The sequence below is a fragment of the Nyctereutes procyonoides genome, unplaced genomic scaffold, assembly GCF_905146905.1.
Source record: "Nyctereutes procyonoides isolate TBG_1078 unplaced genomic scaffold, NYPRO_anot_genome, whole genome shotgun sequence".
Classification (NCBI taxonomy): Eukaryota; Metazoa; Chordata; class Mammalia; order Carnivora; family Canidae; genus Nyctereutes; species Nyctereutes procyonoides.
Genome location: NW_026575064.1, coordinates 1 through 20,473, shown reverse-complemented (window position 1 = coordinate 20,473; position 20,473 = coordinate 1). Strand labels below are relative to the sequence as shown.

General features: G+C 51.4%; 1 protein-coding gene across 1 annotated transcript; it reads left to right on the top strand.

Annotated features, from left to right (window-relative positions):
- The first annotated feature begins 573 nt into the window (after window positions 1-573).
- On the top strand, window positions 574-19,381 carry LOC129514401 (basic helix-loop-helix ARNT-like protein 1). Its single transcript, XM_055332959.1, has 11 exons — window positions 574-643; window positions 3,280-3,412; window positions 4,083-4,235; window positions 6,764-6,802; window positions 7,117-7,158; window positions 8,509-8,666; window positions 10,299-10,378; window positions 14,807-14,899; window positions 16,297-16,414; window positions 18,133-18,282; window positions 19,251-19,381. Exons 3-11 carry the CDS (start codon window positions 4,096-4,098, stop codon window positions 19,379-19,381), a joined length of 951 nt encoding a protein of 316 aa, XP_055188934.1. The 5' UTR covers window positions 574-643; window positions 3,280-3,412; window positions 4,083-4,095.
- Window positions 19,382-20,473: the final 1,092 nt, after the last annotated feature.

The window sequence follows — 20,473 nt, the reverse complement described above, 5'->3', positions numbered from 1 at the left end:
CTCAAGCGGGCGCTATTATTTTTATTGCCTGACCCAGGAGGAGAAATGAAAAGTCCAGTTGTCTTCTGTCCCTTAAGGCCGCATCCAAGGATCCACGTCTAGTCCTTTAAAAAGCAGTGTCTTGGGATCCCCGGGTGGCTCAGTGGTTGAGCATCTGCCTTCAGCCCAGGGTGTGGCCCTGGAGTCCCGGGATCGAGTCCCATGTCGGGCTCCCTGCATGGAGCCTGCTTCTCCCTCTGCCTGTGACTCTGCCTCTCTCTCTTTCTGTGTCTCTCATGAATGAATAAATAAAATCTTTTAAAATAAAATAAGTAAATTAAGTAAAAAAGCAGCATCTTCCACAGAGAAGCCCTCCCGCGAGCTCCTCCACGTGTTGGCAGGTTAGCTGAGCGGGCGCCAGCGGTGAGAACGTGAGCCACCAGCCTGGCCGCCTCGAGCGGAGCCAGTGGGTTGTGTGGTGTATCTTCCCCCAAGTGACCTGTGTGGGTTTTCTTTCCTTGTGGGCCCCGCTGTAGGTTTTGGAAGAAGTTGACTGCCTGAAAGGAAACTACAAAACACGAGACTCGCTTTTAGGTGACCAATAAGTCCCGTGGCCCCTTGCTCCGCCCAGGGTGAATCTGAGCTTTAAGAACTGTAACTTCAGGTAATAAAATCACACCCCCAAGTCCCCTCCCCCTGCCCTCCACACCTGACATCGTTGGCGGCTTCCATGGTAGTTCTTTCAGAAAGTGTGGTTTCTCCCAGCGCCCTGAAGCTTGGGGTAGTCCACCTCCTGCAACTGTCTGGCTGCTCGAAAAGAGGGAGTGGGGGCTAGAGGTAGCACCGCCGTGTCTGCTGGCAGCCCAAAGGCTCACCGAGACCCCGAGGATCGGGCTCTGTACTCCTGATATCTGTGATAACAGCTCCTAGCAGCACCTGTCAGGGCTTTCGATGTGATTACATGATTATAGAACACTCCTCAAAGAATCCACTGGAATAACCTGGAAATTTCTGAAAATGAAAAGTCTGAAGAGGAAGCGGGTTTGTTCTACCTAATAGTGGAAATGTATTATGAGGCCACAATAACAAATACTGTGGTACTGGATTGGAAGTAACTAGATCCAAGGACCAGAAGAGGAAGTCTACAAGTAGACGATAAATCCATAAAGGTGGCATTTCAGATTGGTAAATGGTGTCGGTACAGTTACCTGTCCACTGAAGGGCAATAGGTAGGTACCTCCAACCGTAGGTAGTGTACCAGAAGTAATTTCCAGATGGATTAAGAGCTAAGCAAATCATAAAAATATTAGTAAAGAGGATATTTATAATTTATGGTGCAAAAAGGCTTTGAAAAAACATGTCACTTCTAGTATCACCTATAAAAACTAAGCAAAGTTAAAAGGCAAAAAGGGGGTGGGTATTTATGACATCTGTGACAAACAAGGAATGAATATCCCAAATATACGAACTTACATATTCATTCAACACCTATTTGTTAGGTACTTACCATATGCTAGAAAGTGTTCTAGGCCACTAAGGTGCAAGTAGTGAACTGAACAAAATGCCCACTCTTCTGATGCTCCTAGTCTAATGGTCTAATGGAGAGGAAGCTAGTAAATAAAGAAGTAGATTATTGCTAGGGGCTATGGGAAAAAAATGAAGCCAGGTGGGGGTGGTTAAGGATGATTGGTCCTGGTGGGGTGTTGTAGTATATGGATATTCAGAGAAGCTTCACTGCTGAAGTGACATTTGAGCAGAAATACAAAGGAGCAAGGAAAGAAGTGGGAGCTGATGGGATTTTCTAACAGGTTGGGTGCAGGTTGTAAAAGGAAGCAAGGAGTCAGGATGACTTCTAGGTTTGGGGCCCGAGCATTCAGATGTGAGCATCACCAAGGGGCTTAGCTCAGGGAGAACCAGGGGGTTTGGTTTGGACGTTTCAGTTGGAGGCCTCTTGGCCGTGTAAGTTTGGAATTCAAGAGCAGTCAGGCTGGAGGGATAAATTTGGGGGTTCTCATAGCATAGATCATATCTGAAGCAGCAAAATTAGACCTCTTGGGGAGTGGGTATAGGCCGAGGAAGTCCGAGGACATCTGTAGGACCCTCATGTAGAGGTGAGGGAGGAGGAAGCACCCACAAAAGAGACCCGCAAGGAATGAGTGGCCACTGAAATAGAAGGGGACAATGAGGAGGTGGCCTCTCTGGAGCTGAGAGACAGCGAGGAGGGACAGATCAGCTCTAGCAGATGTCGGGATGGGGCAGGTATGGAGGTTGGAGAACCAGCTACCAGACTTAGCAATGACAATGACGAGCCCACTGGGGCACCTAACAGGGCTGTTCCATTGGAATGATGGGGACAAAAGCCCAATTTGTGTTGCTTTATAGCAAGGAAGAGGAAAAGAACTGGAAACAGAGAAATGGGGGTACCGGCTAGAAGGGAATAGAGTTCAGAAAAGCGTGTGTGTTTTCCCCAAGATGAGAGTTGTTGTCCATGTTTATCCAAACCAGAGTGACCCAGTAGGGTGGGGAAAGTGGATGGTGCAGGGTGTGTGGCAGGGAGAGAATCCTGGGGCAATGATCTGCCCTAGTGAGAGGGGGTGGGCCAGTGGATGTGCTCCCTTTTCTCCATGAAGTAGAAAGCAAAGTATCTGCTAGAGGGAGGATGGGGAGCTGTTGGAAGCTTGAGGAGAAAAGAGAGGGTATGACGTGCTTGATGGCAGATGGGGGAATCCACAGAGCAGGGGAGCCAAGGAGCAGCGGGCAGCACTGGCATTGGAGGTGTGCGAGGAGGTGGATGGGAAGGGAGAGCAGCCGGTTCACCGTGTGCTTCTCTGCCACCAGGTTCCGGTGCCCAGGTGAACATGAGTTAGGAGGCCCATCCATACTGAAGAAAACGTGGTAGGAAAACAGGACATGAGTGGGCAGAAAGGAAACCAGACACATGTCTATAAACATAGGGACACCATCCGTAATCATTTAAAAATGCAAGTAAAAACCAATGGGGTTTTGTTTTTTCCTTCGGATTGACAGGAGCTCTTGCTGGGGATAGAAATTATTGGAGCTTTTCAGCAGCACAGTGTTCCAGAATGTACCAAGGCATATTATGTGTGTTCCCTTTTGTCCTGCTTTTAGACATTTAGATGGAGAGATAATAGCTCAAGTGCCTGGAGTTAGAACACAAAGATGCTCCCTCTGGCTGTGGTTGTGAAAGTGAAAAGTTGGCGCACACCTAACCTGGTGCACTCATCTGTGGGTGGAACAGAAATCGGGCAAATGAGCTCACAGCCCCCTCTTGCTTTGCAGATGAAGAAACTTGAGCCCGGGGAGAGGGAGTGACCACCCCAGTCACCTGGTGTGGAGCTGGGACCCCCGTGTGGGTGGGCAGCGCACGGCCCCTCCCTCTTCGACTTGGTTTGGAGTTGGAGTCCCTTGCAAGGTACTCATCAGCCTCTTTTTTGGGCCGACTTACCCCACGCTTATAAAATGTGGGTTCTCAAAATGTTTTGCAAATTTGTCTGCACTATCTTTGTGTCATCATGCAGGTTTTCCTTGCAGGGGATGCTGGGGGCAAAGGCTGGTCAGGGCAGTCAGGACAGACTTTGCCTGGCCCCGTGATAGACGGGGGACCATATCTTCCCCAGCTCCCAAGAGAGACTTACGGCCGGAGAAAGGATATTTTCTGCTTTCCAATGACTTTTACAAGAGTTGTAACAAAAACACAAAGATAACGAGTGAATCATGTTTATTTTATTGATTGCAAGAAAATAAAATGAGAGCTGTCAGAGGATATCTGGTCCCCTCATGGGAGGAGCACTGGGCCCCAAGCCCATAGAGCCTTGGGTTCTGGAATCGTTCTTGCATGCCCTAGCATGGGCACCCAGGAGAAGCCACCCAGTTGCTCTGAACTTTGTGTCTTCATCAGAGCTATGAGCAGGTCAACCTCCGTTCTCTATGCTAACTCCTAAAGCACATCCTGTTCTCGCCAGTCTGCGGTATCCCTACTCCTGCTGCTGGGTGGGAGCCGTGTTGACGCAACAGCCCAGTACCCCCCTCTCCACCACGTTAGAAGGATGCCTAGAAATCACCTCTGTGCCTCCTTGTGCCAGTTGCAGACCTCCAATGGCTGACCAGAGAATGGACATTTCTTCGACAATCAGTGACTTCATGTCCCCAGGCCCCACCGACCTCCTCTCCAGCCCCCTCGGCACCAGTGGCATGGATTGCAACCGGAAGCGGAAAGGCAGCTCCACCAACTACCAGTAAGGCCTTCTGGGCTCCTCTTCCTCTGCCTGAACTTGGTGTCCACTCCTGGCACACTGAAGGGCTGGCTCCTGTTCCTCCTGGAAGAAGGGGTCCTCTTTGTGGAAAGGGCTGGAAATGAAAGCTACAAGTCTAGGCGGCCATACAGTGGGGTCTATTGTTGTTGTTGTTTTTATCTTCCCACTGGATTGCAAGCAGGATGGAGCCTCCAGCACTGCTGAGGCACCCACATCCCCCCTCCTGTCCCCAAATTGTCCCACATGAGGGGAAAAGGAAGAGCCCTAAAGCCAAGGTCTACCTTTTACCGTTTCCTTTGTCCTCCTTGGCTCCCTTGAGCCAGCTGGCTTAGCCCAGTGCAAATTTGTCCTGGGTGTAACCTCATGGTTTCAAAGAGAACTTTGCCTGAAGGCCTCTCTGGGGAAGACCTCGGTTGCTTAATTGTTTGTGGCAGGTGTGAGTGCAGGTCCTCTCCGAAAGCACCGTAGGAGCATTGACGCCACCCTGAAACATTACTCCAATTACTATGTACCTGTTATATTAAATAGTATTTTTGTTTCTTTTTAGACTTGATGACTTTTCTTTTGAGTAAGTAAATTTTCCCACTTACAGTCCACTCTTGTATATCTGTACACACACCTGGGGGATAGGGCGCTGCGGAGAACCTTCTAAGGCATGTTTTGTTTTGTTGAGGCAACTGTGTGCAATCTTATCCCGACGTCCACTTGAGAGGTTTTCTTTTGTTTAATGAGGGAAAAATCTTCAAGGAGGTGTCTCCCCCACAGCAGATGTCCTTTCTGCTGAAGTTCACAGGTCGAATTTGGGGAGCACAGTGACCGAAGGTCAGATGCCCACTAGGAGATGCTATGATTAATGTGTAAGTGACCCCAGATGATTGAGCAGGCGACTCCCAGGGGATGGAGAGTGGGTGTGAGGCCTGAGAGGGTTCTTCTGGACCAGTCCATCCCCCACAGGGAGGCCAGGAGTTTTTCCACAGACCTCTTGTCTTGAGCAAGTTCTCGTGGAGTCACCGGTGCACCGGTGCCTTCTAAGACCTCTGCGATCTAAACCTGTGGTCCCCTGTTGGTCCCCACCCAAGACCTCCAGGTTTCCCTCATGGACCCCTTGCAAATCTTCTGTGATTTGTGGAGACCATATTAAGCACCCCTAGCCCCCTTCCCGGTCATCTTAATGTGCTGAATGCATCTGATCTGTCAGGCAGAGCTCTCTTCACCTGAGATGATGATCCGGGCCTTGGTGAGCAGATACGAGCCAAGACAGAAGGGGAGGGAGAGCTTTCATTTTCCCCTGTGGCCTGAATGGTTTCTCTTCTGTGCTTTAGGACTAGCTGGAGAAGCTCTCTGCCTGTGAGGCAGCCAAGGGCTCCTGGTTGTGAACCACTGTCCCAGAATGCCCATGATGTGATTTAGTGCTCCTGAGAAAAGTGGCTTTTGCCCTTGAGGCTCCATTGCTTGAAGGGCCATGTCCCTCTGTTCTTCCCAGACAAAAAAGGAGAGGCTCAGGTGCCAGTCAGGGCCCTCCTGCTGATAAACTTAGGGGCGGAAGAAGGGTGTGGGCTGACCCCAGGGAGATTTGGAACCCCCATCTTGGAGGATTCTAGTCTGTTTTCTGTTGAACCATAAAGTGCCATGAAACTGGGACCTCTGGAGTCTATAAAAGGGAGGTAGATCCCTGCCGTGACCCCAGGACGCTCTGCGGCCCGACAGGGTTCCATGCCCCTTGGCCCCACTCGTGCCCTGGATCCCAGCTCCTTAGGCCGAGGAGGTTCCCACCTGGCTGAGAACCAGAACACTGGGTATTAGTGCCTTTGAGAAGCTGCCTCAGGACTCCTCTCAGTGCTTCTCTGTGGGTACATTCGCCTCCCCACCCCCGCCCCCCACCAAATATGCACATGTATATTTGAGGCTTGGTATGTTCTGCAAATGAATAAACTCCATTTATCCAGAATGATGGGAAGAATGAGGTATTCTAGTTACTTGGATACTCTGATTAAGAATGTCCATAAAGGGATCCCTGGGTGGCGCAGCGGTTTGGCGCCTGCATTTGGCCTAGGGCGCGATCCTGGAGACCCGGAATCGAATCCCACATCGGGCTCCCGGTGCATGGAGCCTGCTTTTCCCTCTGCCTGTGTCTCTGCCTCTCTCTCTCTCTCTCTGTGACTATCATAAGTAAATAAAAATTAAAAAAATTAAAAAAAAAGAATGTCCATAAATGCTGTGTATTCCCGATCTTCAGAATATGGCCTAAAATATTACCAAGCAAGCTCTGTTGATGACCATATGTAGCTTTTGCTTGGTCATCCAGAAACCCGGTCCTAGTTTCATAGTAGGTGCAAGTTGTGTGTGTCTGACGATCCTGTGTCGATAATCAGTACCGTGGCCATTTGAACATTCTGACTATTTGGTTTCTGGATAAATGAGAGCCTTCCGTGTTGTAAGAAGCTGCTTCGTATGTCTTGATTCACAAAAACTCACGTTCTCTCTTGTTTTTTTTTTTTTTTTTTTTTCAGAGAAAGCATGGACACAGACAAAGACGACCCTCATGGAAGGTACCATGAACCCAGTCGTGACCTTCATCCTGCTAGCGGTTTTCCTTGCATAATTACGTGTTCTGTTAGTTGGCGCAGATCTCACCCATGTCCTTGACTGGGGATAAGAGGGAGGCTGTGAGCCGGGGAGTTCAAGATGGTCACCCCTGGCCCCCGGCGTAGCTAACAGCAGGAGCCCTTGTGTGTTGAGAGAGAGGACAGGGATTAAGCTGGGAAATGAATGAAACTGGGAGGAAAAGAGAGCTGTATAACTTTGCCATTAGTCTCCTAGGGATCGTGTTTTATCTTTTCCTTTTTTCTTTCTTCCCTTCCAGGTTAGACTACACAGAGCACCAAGGAAGGATCAAAAATGCAAGGTAAGGGCGGGCCTGTCTCTAAACCATCCTGGCTCTGGGTGTTGAGAGCACGGCTGAGGTGGCTCTGTGTCTGGTCCCTGCTGGGCTGAGCATCCTTTCGGGGATGGGGAAGGTGTTGAGGGCCTTCGCTTGAGGTGGCCGCCTGCCCTTTGTCCCCTCCACACTGGGGTGGCCTTCGCTCTTGGCTGTCTAAGCCCATTAAACCTGAAGGGGCCCTTGGAGTAGCAGGAAGTCCTTCACGGCTGAAGCTTTTCCCCAGCTGTCTTCAGCAGGTTGCCGCTTCCTGACTCGAGGGCCCCCAGAGGAGACCTGGCTCAGTGACTCCGTTCTTGGGCTGGGCCTCCCCTCTCAAAGTGGCCCTCCCTGCACTGCGAGGCCGGACATGGGGGCTCCTTTGAGTAGATTCTCTGACTCGGTCCTTCCTGCCTCCAGCCACACGTGCTGCCCCCATCCACGTGGGTCTTCCACGCTCCTGCCATTAGCTCTAGGGTCCTCTGAGGCTGTCATGCCATAGAATTTGACTGACCTGAGACTCCTGGCTTCCCCCTCCTGCACAGCCTAGCCTTGGTGGGGGGTCCTGCTTGGTGGCTCTGTTGCTATGGCAGCAAACTGCGTTTCCAAGGGTGATGTACCTCCATAGGGACAATCACAGTGGCAGGTACAAAGTAGTCGGGGAGAGTGCGTACCTGTGGAAGCACCCTCCTGCTTTGCTGCGTGGCCACGCCGGGGAGGGAAGAGTAGAACATTCTTCAGAGGAAGCTCATTTTTCAGAGGAAGCTCTCGGGGACAGATGCAGCATCTGCTATATCTTGGTGGGGTCGTGGTTGGTCCAAAGATGGCAGCATTGGTTACCTAGTGACTCAGTCAGTGAGTCTCTGACAGGTGCACTGCGGGCTCCTCACAACCTCAGAGACCACTTCGGGATCACAGGATCCCCCCCAGTGGCCATTCCAGAAGCTTCACTCTTTGCAGACCCCACCTCCCTTCTCTTTCCTTTCATGCTTACCTTAAAATGCAACCTCACAGAGGCTGAGAGGAAAAGAAATGAGAAATTAGCCATCCAGTTTGCTCTGAGCAGACAGTTTTGGTTGTTTTGTTTTTGTTTTGTTTTTGTTTTGTCCTATTTCTCCTTCGTGCTAAGTATGAGGGAGGCCTACAAAACCCCAGTAGTGACCCCTGGCAGGGAGGCCACTATTTTGGTGACTAGTCAAAAAGTCTAGTTCAAAACCTGGTGCACGCTGTAAAGGTGGCCTGTCAGGGGAAATGTCAAAACCAGTTACGGCTTATTTTTGTCGTTTCCCTGAGGCTTGGCCTCATTTTATAGAAGTCGTTTTTCCCCTTGTTGTGCAGGGAAGCTCACAGTCAGATTGAGAAGAGGCGTCGGGATAAAATGAACAGTTCCATTGACGAGTTGGCTTCCCTGGCGCCCACGTGCAACGCCATGTCCAGGAAGTTAGATGAGCTTACCGCGCTGAGGATGGCCGCTCAGCACATGAAGACGTTACGAGGTGAGACCTCAGGCTTCATCTTCTTTGTGACCTTGTCCACACATGTTGCCTCCCTTGCCTCAGTTGTGCCTGAGTCCCCAGTACAGTGTGTGTCAGTTGACAGATGTGCAGCGTTGAGCAACAGGCCTAGTGCCACGTGGGGTGATCACTGAGCTTACATGGGGTCCGGTTGGGGTTTTGCAGCTGTTCCTTCCCCCGCCCAGGGGGTAGAGGCTGCGATGCGTGCCCGTGTCTGCACGTGCCTGTGATCCTCGGGCGCTGTGTGTAGCTGAGGGGGGCCACACATCTTGCATGTAGGGGGGCCAGGGCCCCGGCCGTCAGAAGGACGGGTGCACCTAGGGATGCTGGGGGGGTCCCTTCCTGTCTTTCAGAGGAAAATTCACCATGGCTCCTTTAAGGAGTGAGTCACCGGCTGGTGGTTGGTTCTTGCTGCATTTTGCTGTCAGGGATGAACACTGATGGTATTTTCATGTTCCTGGAACATTCCCAAAGCAGATAGAGTCTTCACGAGGGAGGCAGCGTCTTCCTTCCTCTCCGAGCGCGGGGCGGGCGAGCACGCGGGGCAGGAAGGTGGAAGTGGCGCTCCGGTGGGGCCTCGGACCCTCAGAGGGAACTGGAAAGTGGGTGCTCAGTCCGCTTCAGACCTCTGACCCGCGTGCTACAAGGATTGTGTCTTCGTGTTTCCACAAAGCCACCAGGAGGGCAGAGTCGCCGGTTTTGTCTGACTTGCGATCCCCCATTCAGACCTGTCTGCGTCGTGTCCACTAGAATTTCCTCTTAGTGAAGGTGATAGAGATTAGGTTACTACAAGCTAACTTTTTTATTAAGTTGGAAGGAAACGAGTGACACATCTCGAGTCATAAAAAGCCGGGCTGTGGCTCAGCCTGTGCCTGGTTAGTTGATGTGAAAGTCCCAGGCACATCTGTCACCCTCCTTCCCCGTGTGCTGTGAATCATGGACTTTTTCTGTTTTATTTCTTCACTGTTCTGTTTTTGCGGATTCCAGGTCATTTGCTGCTGGCATTTTTCTCTTACTGTTCTCCGATGCGATGCCAGACTGATGCCTTTTAAGCATCTTGTCCCCTCTCAGCCCGAGGACCCAGAGCTGTAGTCACTTAAGTGATGCGTTTCTCTGGGTTGCCAAGCTCATTTGCCTTGCCCGATGAAGAAGCACTCCCACCAGATGCCTTCTACAATGTATTTATTTACTCAGGGCCTGGCAGCCTGGATGATGTCCCAGGAAGGCTCAGCGTGACGATTGGAGGGACTGCTGGTCAACCCATTTAATGTCAATCTTGGGGGGAGGGAATCCTCCCAGGACCCTCTGCCGCTTGGCTTCTGGAGCTGCCTTCTCTCTTTGAAGCAGATTTTTCCTTCTGTCTGTTACCTCTTGGCTCCCCTCCAGTGGCCAGAGCAAACTCGTTAGGTCCCCTGTGGACAACAGTGTTGTTTTTTCAATGGCTTCTGTCCGAAGCCCGATCTAGCCCTGTCTCTGTTAAGGAAAAAGAAAATAAGATTGAAGTTCCAGGTGGCAGGGGCCAGGCCGCATCTGGAAGGGTGGAGGCGGCGAAGTGGAATGAGACGTTACCTGAATAGAAACTGGACCAACTCTTTCTCTTTTCTTCTCCCTAAGGTGCCACCAATCCATACACAGAAGCAAATTATAAGCCGACTTTCCTGTCAGATGATGAATTGAAACACCTCATTCTCAGGGTATGTCGCATTTACGAGCTTGTTTTGTACACACTTTTATGAATTTCTGGGTGAGGTACCAGCCTGTGGGAATTTGATGTCTAACCTTTGGACCTTCTGAGGCCCCTCGTCTTTTGGGTCTCCACCTCTGTCTGTTTGTCTGGACAGTCTTCACATTCTTTCCCTGAGGTCTTCCTCCTCCCCTTCCATGCTTGCTTAGACAAAAATGGAAGGCCCAGGCTACTGTGGTTTTTAAATAGAAGGAGGCAGGATTTTGTTAAAAATAGGTAGTGAAGAATCCCATTCCTGCATGAAGGCTTTAGAAAAGGATGGACATCGATAATTGAGCATTTGTCGTCTTCTCACTTAACTGCTGGCACAAAAACATCCACATCTACCCTTCCACCAAAACCCCATCAAAGCAACAAAGCTTCCAAAGACTCCTCTTGCCAAGGAGGAAAAGAAATGGGGGACGCAAGGCTCTCCCCTCCTGGCCGTAGCGCTCACTTCATCTTGCTCCTCTCTGCGGAGAGGCCATCGAGGTGGCGCCATGCAAACTTGGCTTCCGTGTGGGATTGGGTCTGCCTCTGGGTAGAGTGAGATCAACTTGGAAATCGAAGGGAAAGAAACAGGATTCAGAAACCTGTCCTCTTGCAAACTATAAAAAGAAAAACAGAAAAACCTAACTGAAGGGAACTATACCAGCCTCCTTCCCCCCACAGCCAGGGTGGACCTTGCTTGCTAAGCCCCTACAGTATCTGGGCACCTCTCTTTGAGCTGACATTTGCCAGGCCTTGGGACAGAGCCCACTCTGTTGTCACCCTGACTTTCAGCTCTGCTGGGCTTCCGGTCCTTTGTACGTCTGGCCTGTGTGCTCACTCCAGCATTCTCTACCCATCCCTGCCTGGCGTGTTATCTTAATTGCAAAGCTTTCAGCTGCAAGGAACAGATGACCTGATGAACAAATGGGGTTTTGTTTCCCAAATATAGCTGGTCCTGGGGTAAGCCATGAGGGGCTGGTGGCTCCATGAGGGCGGCCAGAACCAGGCTCTTCCTGTCTTCGAGAACAGTCCTGCTGAGCTAGTGTACAGCTTGTTTCCTCAGTGTAGCCATGCTAGCCAGACACAAGGGGCAGCACAGTGTCTAGCCCAGCTGTCCCTCTTCTCAAGAAAAGCTGTGCCTTCCTGAAAGCCCGATTGTAGATGTCAGCTTCTCCAGAAGATGTTACCTGATGACCCCTAGCTTCAGGGCAAGGATTTAGATTTTTCCCACCATCATAGTAGAGGCAGGCGAGGGTCCCCCATCAGCATTTGCCACACACACTTTCCAGAGCCACAGTCATTTGCTAGATTTTCCTCCAGAAGTGGCTCTCAACACCCAGTACAGAGCTTCAGCTGTGGTCTGGTTGGCCTGGGATTGAATGGGCCTGGTGCCTTCCTTGACACAGAAGTCATCCTATTAGTGCCATGTTTTGGGCCACTGTGATACCATCCCTCCCATTCCTGTACATGGATTATTGTTAGGTCAGGTTTTTTCCATCCTGTATAGGTGCACTTCGGTTTTTTGAACTTCTGTTTCTACCAAAGTCTGTCTATTGGGTGGCCCTATGTTCCAGGTGGTCATTAGTGATCCTTCGAAGCTGCTTGCGATGGGTAGATCCCACAGGCAGGCCTGGTGCGTCTTTCGTTTTTGAGACTTAGTTCTGTATGCACGGCCCTTGGAAAATCCAAGTCCACAATAAACACGTTGGGGGCGGGGGGGGCGTCCCAGCAAGTTTGAGATGGTCCTTGGGCTACCTCCCCCAGGGCACAGTTACTCTGACGCAGCTCTGCACTGCCCCCTCCATCCTCCTTTCATAAGGCTGGCCCGGTCCTCAGGGGGGACCTGCTGCAGTTAAGCTACTAACTGTGTCGGCAGCAGCTCTGGAGAAACCACCAGGGCTGGCTTCATGGGCATGCACCCTACGCAGCCACACGGGGCCCAGCGCTTGTTTTAATGTTCTGCTCTTGCTGTCTGGAAGATCCTGATTTTTGAACCAGGGCCTCTGCATATCCATTCTGCACTGGCCCCCGCAATCCCGGGGCAGGGCCTGATTGCCGTACTGCTGATTGGACGTCTTTAGGGAAAAAAAAATGAATGTGTGCGTATACACAAATGGATTTGGTTTTGAACACCTATAAAGTGTACGAAGCCCGTGTTCTCTATAGGTTTCTCTCTGTATGTATCGTTATAGATCTACATGTAATATATAAAGATCTCCCTTTGCAACGGCAAATGCTTAATAACTTGCTCTCTACTTTTCTGAATTTCCTGTCACATGCCCACACTTGCCAGGGTATGGACCAAGGATTTTCATGCCATTTAAGCTAAATACTTCATCTCAGTCTTGCCTTTCCTGTGCTTCTGCATCCTGCAGCATCAGTGGTGCTGGGTCTCCCCCGATGAAACATCTCTGACCCCTACCCCAACCCCGGCACCTGCCCGTGGCCATGAGGCACCATCTAATCCCTTACCATTCTGGGAGCCCACTTCCCAGAACTTTCCTGCACAGACAGCGGGGGCCGCTCAGGTGGTGTTGGAGGGGTGGGCAGCAGGAACTGGACTTGTACTTTTCTTCACCAGTGCAGGTCTGACTTCTCCACCAAGAGCTTTCAAATGGCTTCGGCAAGTGGCATGTCAGGGCCAGCCTGAGTGCTCTACCTCCCATGTTCGGAAAACTAGGCAGGCACCCCCAGAGCTTCGGCCTGCCTCCCCCGCTAACCCTGTCCTCCCCCACCAACCCTGTCCTCCCCCGCCGGTGAGCCCACGGCACCCCACCCATCTCCACTTGTGAGGCGGCCCCTAGGCCCTGGCTCCTTCACCTGGTGGCATTTATCTGCCCGGGGGAAACAGAGTCAGGATGTTTGGAGCCTTCCCTGTAGGCTGACAGGAGCTCACTCTCTCGCCCTGGATGGATTGCAACCCACTTTGTTCCCGTCAGGGGTTCAGCATTCCCTCCAGCATGTCGCAGGCACCTCTTCCGAGTCACCTACCTTTTGTGCTGCTTCCCTGCACCAACGAAAGCCTCAAGACACTTCTCATGTTAGATGTGAGACCGTCTGCAAGGCGGTGTGCAAGTTATTAATACCCTATTTTTTGACAGAACGAGGCTTCCAGCAGATGGTGTTTGGAAAGACTCTTCCTCTCCACTGTCCTCCCCTGCCCTGTGCCAGCTTAGGGGGCCAGCTTAGGGAGGGAGCGGCCCCAGCTCCCTTCTGGCTGAGGGGCCTGGTGCCTTCTCAGCGGCAGTGGTTCCCCTCCTACTGCTTTCCTGTCTGCACAGGTGCCTGTGCCATTATTTTGCCTCTGGCACACGAATTCATTTCTTAGTTCTTTGAATTAAATTACATCCCCAGAGGCCCCTCTGTGGAAAAGGGAATTGGGTTTCTCTAGATTTTTCCAAAGAACAGACCGAGGACTGGTGAATAAAACAAGATTAGAACTGTGTTTGCTGAGCCTGAAAGCAAGCACGTGACCGAGCGTGGAGCACCCTCCGCATCCCTGGGAGGCCCCCGGCTGGAGCTGAGCAGTTGTCCGTCCTCAGAGCTCTGGGTGTAGGGTTCACGTGCACCTAGACCCCACGAGCTGCAGCCCTCAGACTCTGCAGCTTTGGTATTTATCCGCTTCAGTCTAACAAATAGCATCCTGTCTCCGTATCTGCCTTTCCTGGGACTTGAGATATTTTACCTGCATTTAAAGTGAAGAAGGAAAGAGAACGGAGGGGAAAGTTTTGCTTTGCTTTGCTTGCCTCACTTAGGATGTAAGCAGCCCAGCCCCAGATCCAGAAATGATCTTTGAGAGCAGTAGTTCTCCATCCTGTGTACATTAGAATCATTTGGGGTGGGGGTGAGAACGATACTCCTGACCCAGCCCCACCCCAGGCCATCAGCACGAAGACAGCAGCAGCACAGACACACAAGGCGCCGCTCCAGCTGTTGAGAACCATCGGAGAGAGCGCTCCGTAAGTGGCAGTGTTCAGGCTGAGGGCCAGGGTGGCCGGGATATCGGGAGGGGGTTTTGATGGAAGGGCTCCTTTCAATCTCAGGTTCTATGATTCTACATAGTTACAAGTAACAAAATAAAACAGGACTTCTCCAGACCTTGATACACTCCAAGGAAAATTCTTAAAATGAATTCAGTGTTGTAACTGAAATTGCTTCCGTGGGACCGTCCCCCGTATGACGACGACGACGATGATGATCCGTATGTCCATACCTGCCTTTGAGAGAATCTTCTTCTTCTCATGAGGCATTCCTTTTGAGCGTCCTGGGCTCAGGATGCTTGTGAAACTCAATGAGTACAGTTTTGTGCTTTGGATACTTAGCAGACAAATCCTTAGTTGCTATCAGAGTGATTACAAACCGTGTTTCCTAAAGTGCGGTAAATTGATTATCCATTTCTCCTGATTAGGCAGCAGATGGATTTTTGTTTGTCGTAGGATGTGACCGAGGGAAGATACTCTTCGTCTCAGAGTCTGTCTTCAAGATCCTCAACTACAGCCAGGTATTATTGCTTATGCTTCTGTTGGTGGTGGGCAGCCTCACGGCTGCCAGAAAGGTCACCCCACTTTTTAGAAGAATTATAATATACAAGCCACACATAAAAGGCTTATATTATAACTCCCCCCCACACACACACCCAATGCTTCTTCCAGAAAATTTGTAATTTCTTAACAGAGAAGTAAATTTAAATCTAGAAAAAAAATCTTTTTTTTAAGTTTTATGTATTTTTTTTAGAGAGAGAATGCATGGCAGGAAGGGGCAGAGGGAAAGAGAATCTTAAGCAGCCTGCACTCAGTGCCGAGCCCGATATGGGGCTCAGTCTCATGACCCTGGGATCATGACCTGAGCCAAAATCAAAAGTCAGACTCTTAACCGACTGAGCCACCCGGGTGCCCCTAGAAAGAAATCTTTTTAGTATGTGTTCTATGCTTCCCTCACTGGAAGGTTTGACTGTGATCTCATCAACAGCTTTATACTTTCTTATTGCCGCACAGTGAATATCCCACAGCTAGAGAGAGCGGAGGAGGCACGAGGCAAGGGGCTACCTGACCAGGAAAGGCAGATGATAACCAGAGAATGAAACAATGGGGATCCACCCATACTGTGTTTGTGATGACGTATCCCTTTTTCATTCTATTGAATCTCGGCTCCTTCTAAAAATAAAAAAAAATGAGTGTAATAATACCTTTTATGATTGTTCATAGGATGCAGTAAGATAAGCATGCCCACAAGCTTCTAGAGCAAAGTTTTTTAAGCAGAGACACTCTGTCCCTAGCATTCTTATTCACATATCCACCCATCCATCCACCTATTCACTCATTCCTTCACCTGCTGGTGTTTGCATGGGAAGCTGGTAGGTAGGCAGCAGAATTGAAGAATCCAAAGGATAGTTGTGTGAACTAGAATGAATGTAAGTTGGATGTATCCAGAGTGTCTTGCTCTTCTTGGTCTTGGGGAAAAGTTACGAAGGCGTTTCTTTTTTTCCCTGCTGCCACACAAGGCCGTGGAGGCACACGGTGTGACACAACAACACGAGGGCCCAGTGGGGCTAGAGTCCCCGCCCACACCCTGTGTTCCTAGCAGAGCATTTGTGGCATCCAGAACAAATAACAGGGAACACGTACAGCTGAAAGACTCCTGCCTTCGAGGAGCATGAACTATTTATAGAAGTATAAATATACGCCCTTCCCCCTCCTGTGTCATGGACACCAAAGTCCCGATGCCTCACTGCCTGTCCTGTGTGTCCCTAGGCACAGTGATTGGACAGGTGTACGTGTTCACACTGGACATATTTGAAATTCCCATGCCTAGAAATACAAACTAAAAGGCAGAGCACCTGTTGGCTAAGTTGTATCCCACGTGCTGTTGACGTGTGGTTTTCACGCTTCCTCCCCACAGAACGATCTGATTGGTCAGAGTCTGTTTGACTACCTGCACCCTAAAGATATCGCCAAAGTGAAGGAGCAGCTCTCCTCCTCGGACACGGCGCCCCGGGAGCGGCTCATAGATGCAAAAAGTGAGTCCAGGAGCAGGCTGCGGCTGCTTCCTCGGGGCCCGTCCGCACGGCTGAGCGAGGACTGCAGCGTGTGCCGATGCGCTCAGCCCCCGGCCTCCCTCCTCTCTGCCCCTTAACTGGGTCACACGTGCTCTCCTGGGCTCAATGCAGTTATCCACCTACCTTCCTATTTGTTTTGCTTTACGTAATGTCCAAATCCACAGGGAGGAAAAACAGCTATTTTGATTCTTTCTGGGTTTTAGACTCCCCACCCCCCAGAATCTATAAATTCCCAGTTGTGTGCTCCTGAGTTTAAAGGGCTCACACCAGTTTGATTCCACCACCCCCCTCCGGAAAAATTCCCTCTATTTACTCGAGTTACACTCATGCACCTCCTAAGATAAAAGTAAGAAAACTTGAAATATAAATTGGAAGTTTCTTTGGCCAAAGTGGTTCCTCATTAGTTGGGGCCCCCTCCTGGCTTCACGTCCCCCACCCCCACCCTGCTTCCCTCACCCGTGCCCCCCCATCCCTCCTGCGTGAGGCCCTGTAGCTTTCCCCCATCAGTCCCGGGGGAGCCTGTGTGCTCCGGCAGTTAGGAGCATGGAGTCTGGAGTCTGGTTGCCAGGCTCACTTCCTGGCTCTACCATTTGTCAGCTGTGACCTTTGACCTTGAGCAAGTTACTTAACCTCTCTGTGCCTCCGTTTCCTTATCTACAAAATAGTAGCGGTTTCGTGGGATGGTTGCGAGGATTAACTATATCGCTATACATAAAGCACGTGGGGCAGCTCCTGGCACACAGTGGGCACGGGGTCAGTGCCACGAGCTCACGGGCCAGTGTGGTCACGGCCCAAGTTTCCTGCTTGCACGTTCCCCCATGTCAGCCCCCAGAGGGAAATGTCCCCAGAGAGACCTCCTTTAAACCATCCTTTTCATTAAGGCACTCCTCTTCCGAAAACTTCAGTGTGGCCCCTGGTCCCTGTTGCCTTTTCTAGTCTGGCCCTGGCAATTTTTGGTAGTGACATGAAGAGAAAAAGGAGGTGAGGTTTGGTCCTTGCCTTTAAGGCTTGTGCCATACAGTCGAGGAGACCTGGGGCCAGCACCCCGCGTGATAGGTACCTCCATAGAAATAGTGCCAAGCAGAGAGAACAGAGGACTCGTTCTCCTGTGGACACGAGGACAGGCATCCCCGAGGAGGTGACGGCTGGGGTGGGTCTGAAAGGAGGAGTCGGGGTGGGTGCACCAGGTGACAAAGAGAGGAACAGAGCCGGGGGGCAGGGGGGGAAGGATCTCGGGATGGAGACGCATCCCCGCTGTGTGCTAGGGCGAAAAGGATCGGGGAGGGGGCCGTGTGTATTCCAGGGAGGCTCACCCGGGAGGCCCTGTGGGAGGTAGGTTGGAGGGGTGACGTCCAGGAGCAGCCCCGGCGGTGGCCCCCCCCTCTGGCTTCTCCCACGGTGGGCGCTCGTTATCCCCGGACAGTCTGCAGACCAGTAGCCAGTGTTCGCAGCAGGATCGCAGGCCCGCTCCTACCGGTAGCTGCTTTCTAGGAGATCTGGAAACCTTTCCAGATTGACAGCCCGCTCACCCGCGATGCGTCTTTCACGGCGTCAGTGAGGAGGAATGGTCAGTATGAGGCAGTGAGGCAGGAAAGAGGAGGCTTTCTTCAAGGTCACTCTCCCCCTCCTGACAGACAGTACTACTCTCAGTTTATCACATTCTGTGTATTGATTTGCAGCTGGACTTCCAGTTAAAACAGATAAAACCCCTGGGCCATCTCGATTATGTTCTGGAGCACGACGTTCTTTCTTCTGTAGGATGAAGTGTAACAGGCCTTCAGTAAAGGTGGAAGACAAGGACTTCCCCTCTACCTGTTCAAAGAAAAAAGGTAACCGTTTCACTTCTTCACGATCTTCTTGTAGGGCCACCAGGGCGGCCTGGGTCGCGAGCTCGCGGTCCTGGGGTCGAGCCGCGCATGGGGCTCTACGTCCAGGGTGGAGTCTGCTTCAGATCCCCTCTCCCTCCCACGCTGTCTCTTCTCTCTTGCTGTCAAGAAAATAAATAAAATCTTTAAAAATAAAATAAGAAAATCCTGATACAGGCGAGGCTGGCTTGGTGCACGGGAGCGCTCAGCACGGTATTGGCTCAGCGGTCCCCTGCAGGTCCCAGGACTGCAGTCCCGGGGGCCATTGTCCCCTACAGAGTAGGGCCGTTGGGGAGCAGGGGAGATTGGAAAGCCCCGACGGTTGTCACAGTGACAGAGACTCGTGGGAAAGCTTCCTCCATTTAAATTTTGTTTCCATGTGGTTGAGAAGGAACACCCTGAGCCACGATGCCAGCCGCTTCCGAGCATCCCACTCGCCTGCTGAAATTACTCTTGCCGCATCCACCAATGACTTCCATGTTGCTGAACACAATGGACACTTATTTTTCTTCCATCTTAAAGTATTTTTTTCCCCTAGGATTCCATGAAACCTCCTACTTCTCGTCTCCCCCATCCTCTGCCACTCTAGGCCTCCTCCCCACCTCCTTTTGCTGGCTCCTCATCTGTCCTGCACCACCTTTCTATCTACACGTGATCCGTAGGCCATGTCTTCTCCCTTGGTTTGCGGTGCCACTTCCATGCCGGTGGCTTCCAAGTTTCTATTTCTGGCCCAGGTTTTTCTTTTGAGCTGCAGATCCATAAGTCGGCTTCTTAAATCTATCTGCTCAGCCGTCTCAAGGGCACCTCAAACCTGATCTGTGCGGAAGTGACCACCGAGCTCCTCCCTGATGTAAATGGCACCACAGCACCTGGCTGCACATCCTGGGAGCTGGAGAGGTGCCCTCAGCCCGCTTCACTCCTCCCTCTTCCAGTCCGCTCAGGTGCAAAGTCCTGCCACCATGAACCCCCTACAGAAGTTATCCGACTGCGCTTATCCACCTCCCCGTTGACCGATCACTCAGACCCGGGCTACCCTCCGCTCTCACCACGGCCGGTGGAGTAGGCTCCTCACACTTGCCTTCTCTCCACACAGCAGCCAGAATGATCTTTTTAAAGCAAACCTGTCTATTGGTTCCCTACTTAAAACCCTATAGTGTTTCCCATTGCTCTTGGAGAAAAGTCAGGAGTCCTTAACGCGACCGCGACCGCCCCCACTCCACATGTTCAGCTGTGGCGACTTCCTTTCGATGCCTCCTCCCCCTTTCTGCCGTGGTCTCCAACTGGAACGCCTGCCCCCCACGCCTGTCCGTCGGCTCCCTTCAGCCAGCTGGCTGGCCTTCTCCTTTAGAGCCTGGCATCGGGGTCAGGCCACCCCGGGCCCTCCTGTAGCCCCTGCAGGTGCCCTTGCTAGCACTTTCTTGCAGTTGCACTGTGCACTCATTCATACGCTTGAGTCTGTGTGCTCCGTGCGGCACGTCCGATTGGTCTTCCGGTGACTACCCCGGACCTGATGCTCAGTGAGCGCCCCGTAAGGATGTGCTCGTTGTTGAACTCCACAGCTGTTCTGCACGGAATGTGTCCAGGTGAAATCCTTCTCCCTCTTCTCTAAGGCAGACTCCATGTCCTCTCTTCTCCGAGTCCCTGAGCAGCAGCAAACATTCAATCCAAGAAAGGTGGAGTCCCCTTCGTTTTCTTTCTTCATACCAAATGTTTTGATATTCCCGCCAGACCTCACGAGTTCTCAGGAACCTCCCGGCCTCCTCGTCCTCCCTGCGGGGCCAGAGCACATCCTCACCACCTCTTGCTGTGTCCTTGTCTTACTCTGTGTGCTCCTTGCTCTTCCGGTTTACCTATCGCTCTGCTCCTAGGGTATCCAAACCACCATTTCCTTTGCTGTTTCTCCACTTAAATACCTTCAGAAGCTCTCCATTTCTTGTCTGATAAACACGTATTTGTTAGCAAACAGTCTAAGACCCCAATAATCTGCCCCCAACTCACCGTTCCAGCTCCACCTCCAGCCCCTCCCTTTCCACTTCAACCACACCGATCTCCCTATTGTTTCTTGTACGGGGATGGGACGTGCCTCTGTGCTTTGTACCTTCTCAACCTTCGTACATCCTAGTCCCTTAGCCAGTGCTCATCCTTCTTGATCACC

What these genes read in the sequence shown, in the direction of transcription:
- LOC129514401 (XM_055332959.1), top strand. Translation starts at nt 4,096, where the DNA reads ATGGCTGACCAGAGAATGGACATTTCTTCGACAATCAGTGACTTCATG. An exon ending in TGAAACACCTCATTCTCAGG is followed by an intron (nt 10,379 to 14,806) that starts GTATGTCGCATT and finishes TCTCCTGATTAG; the next exon opens with GCAGCAGATGGATTTTTGTT. An exon ending in TACCTGTTCAAAGAAAAAAG is followed by an intron (nt 18,283 to 19,250) that starts GTAACCGTTTCA and finishes TCCCTCTTCCAG; the next exon opens with TCCGCTCAGGTGCAAAGTCC.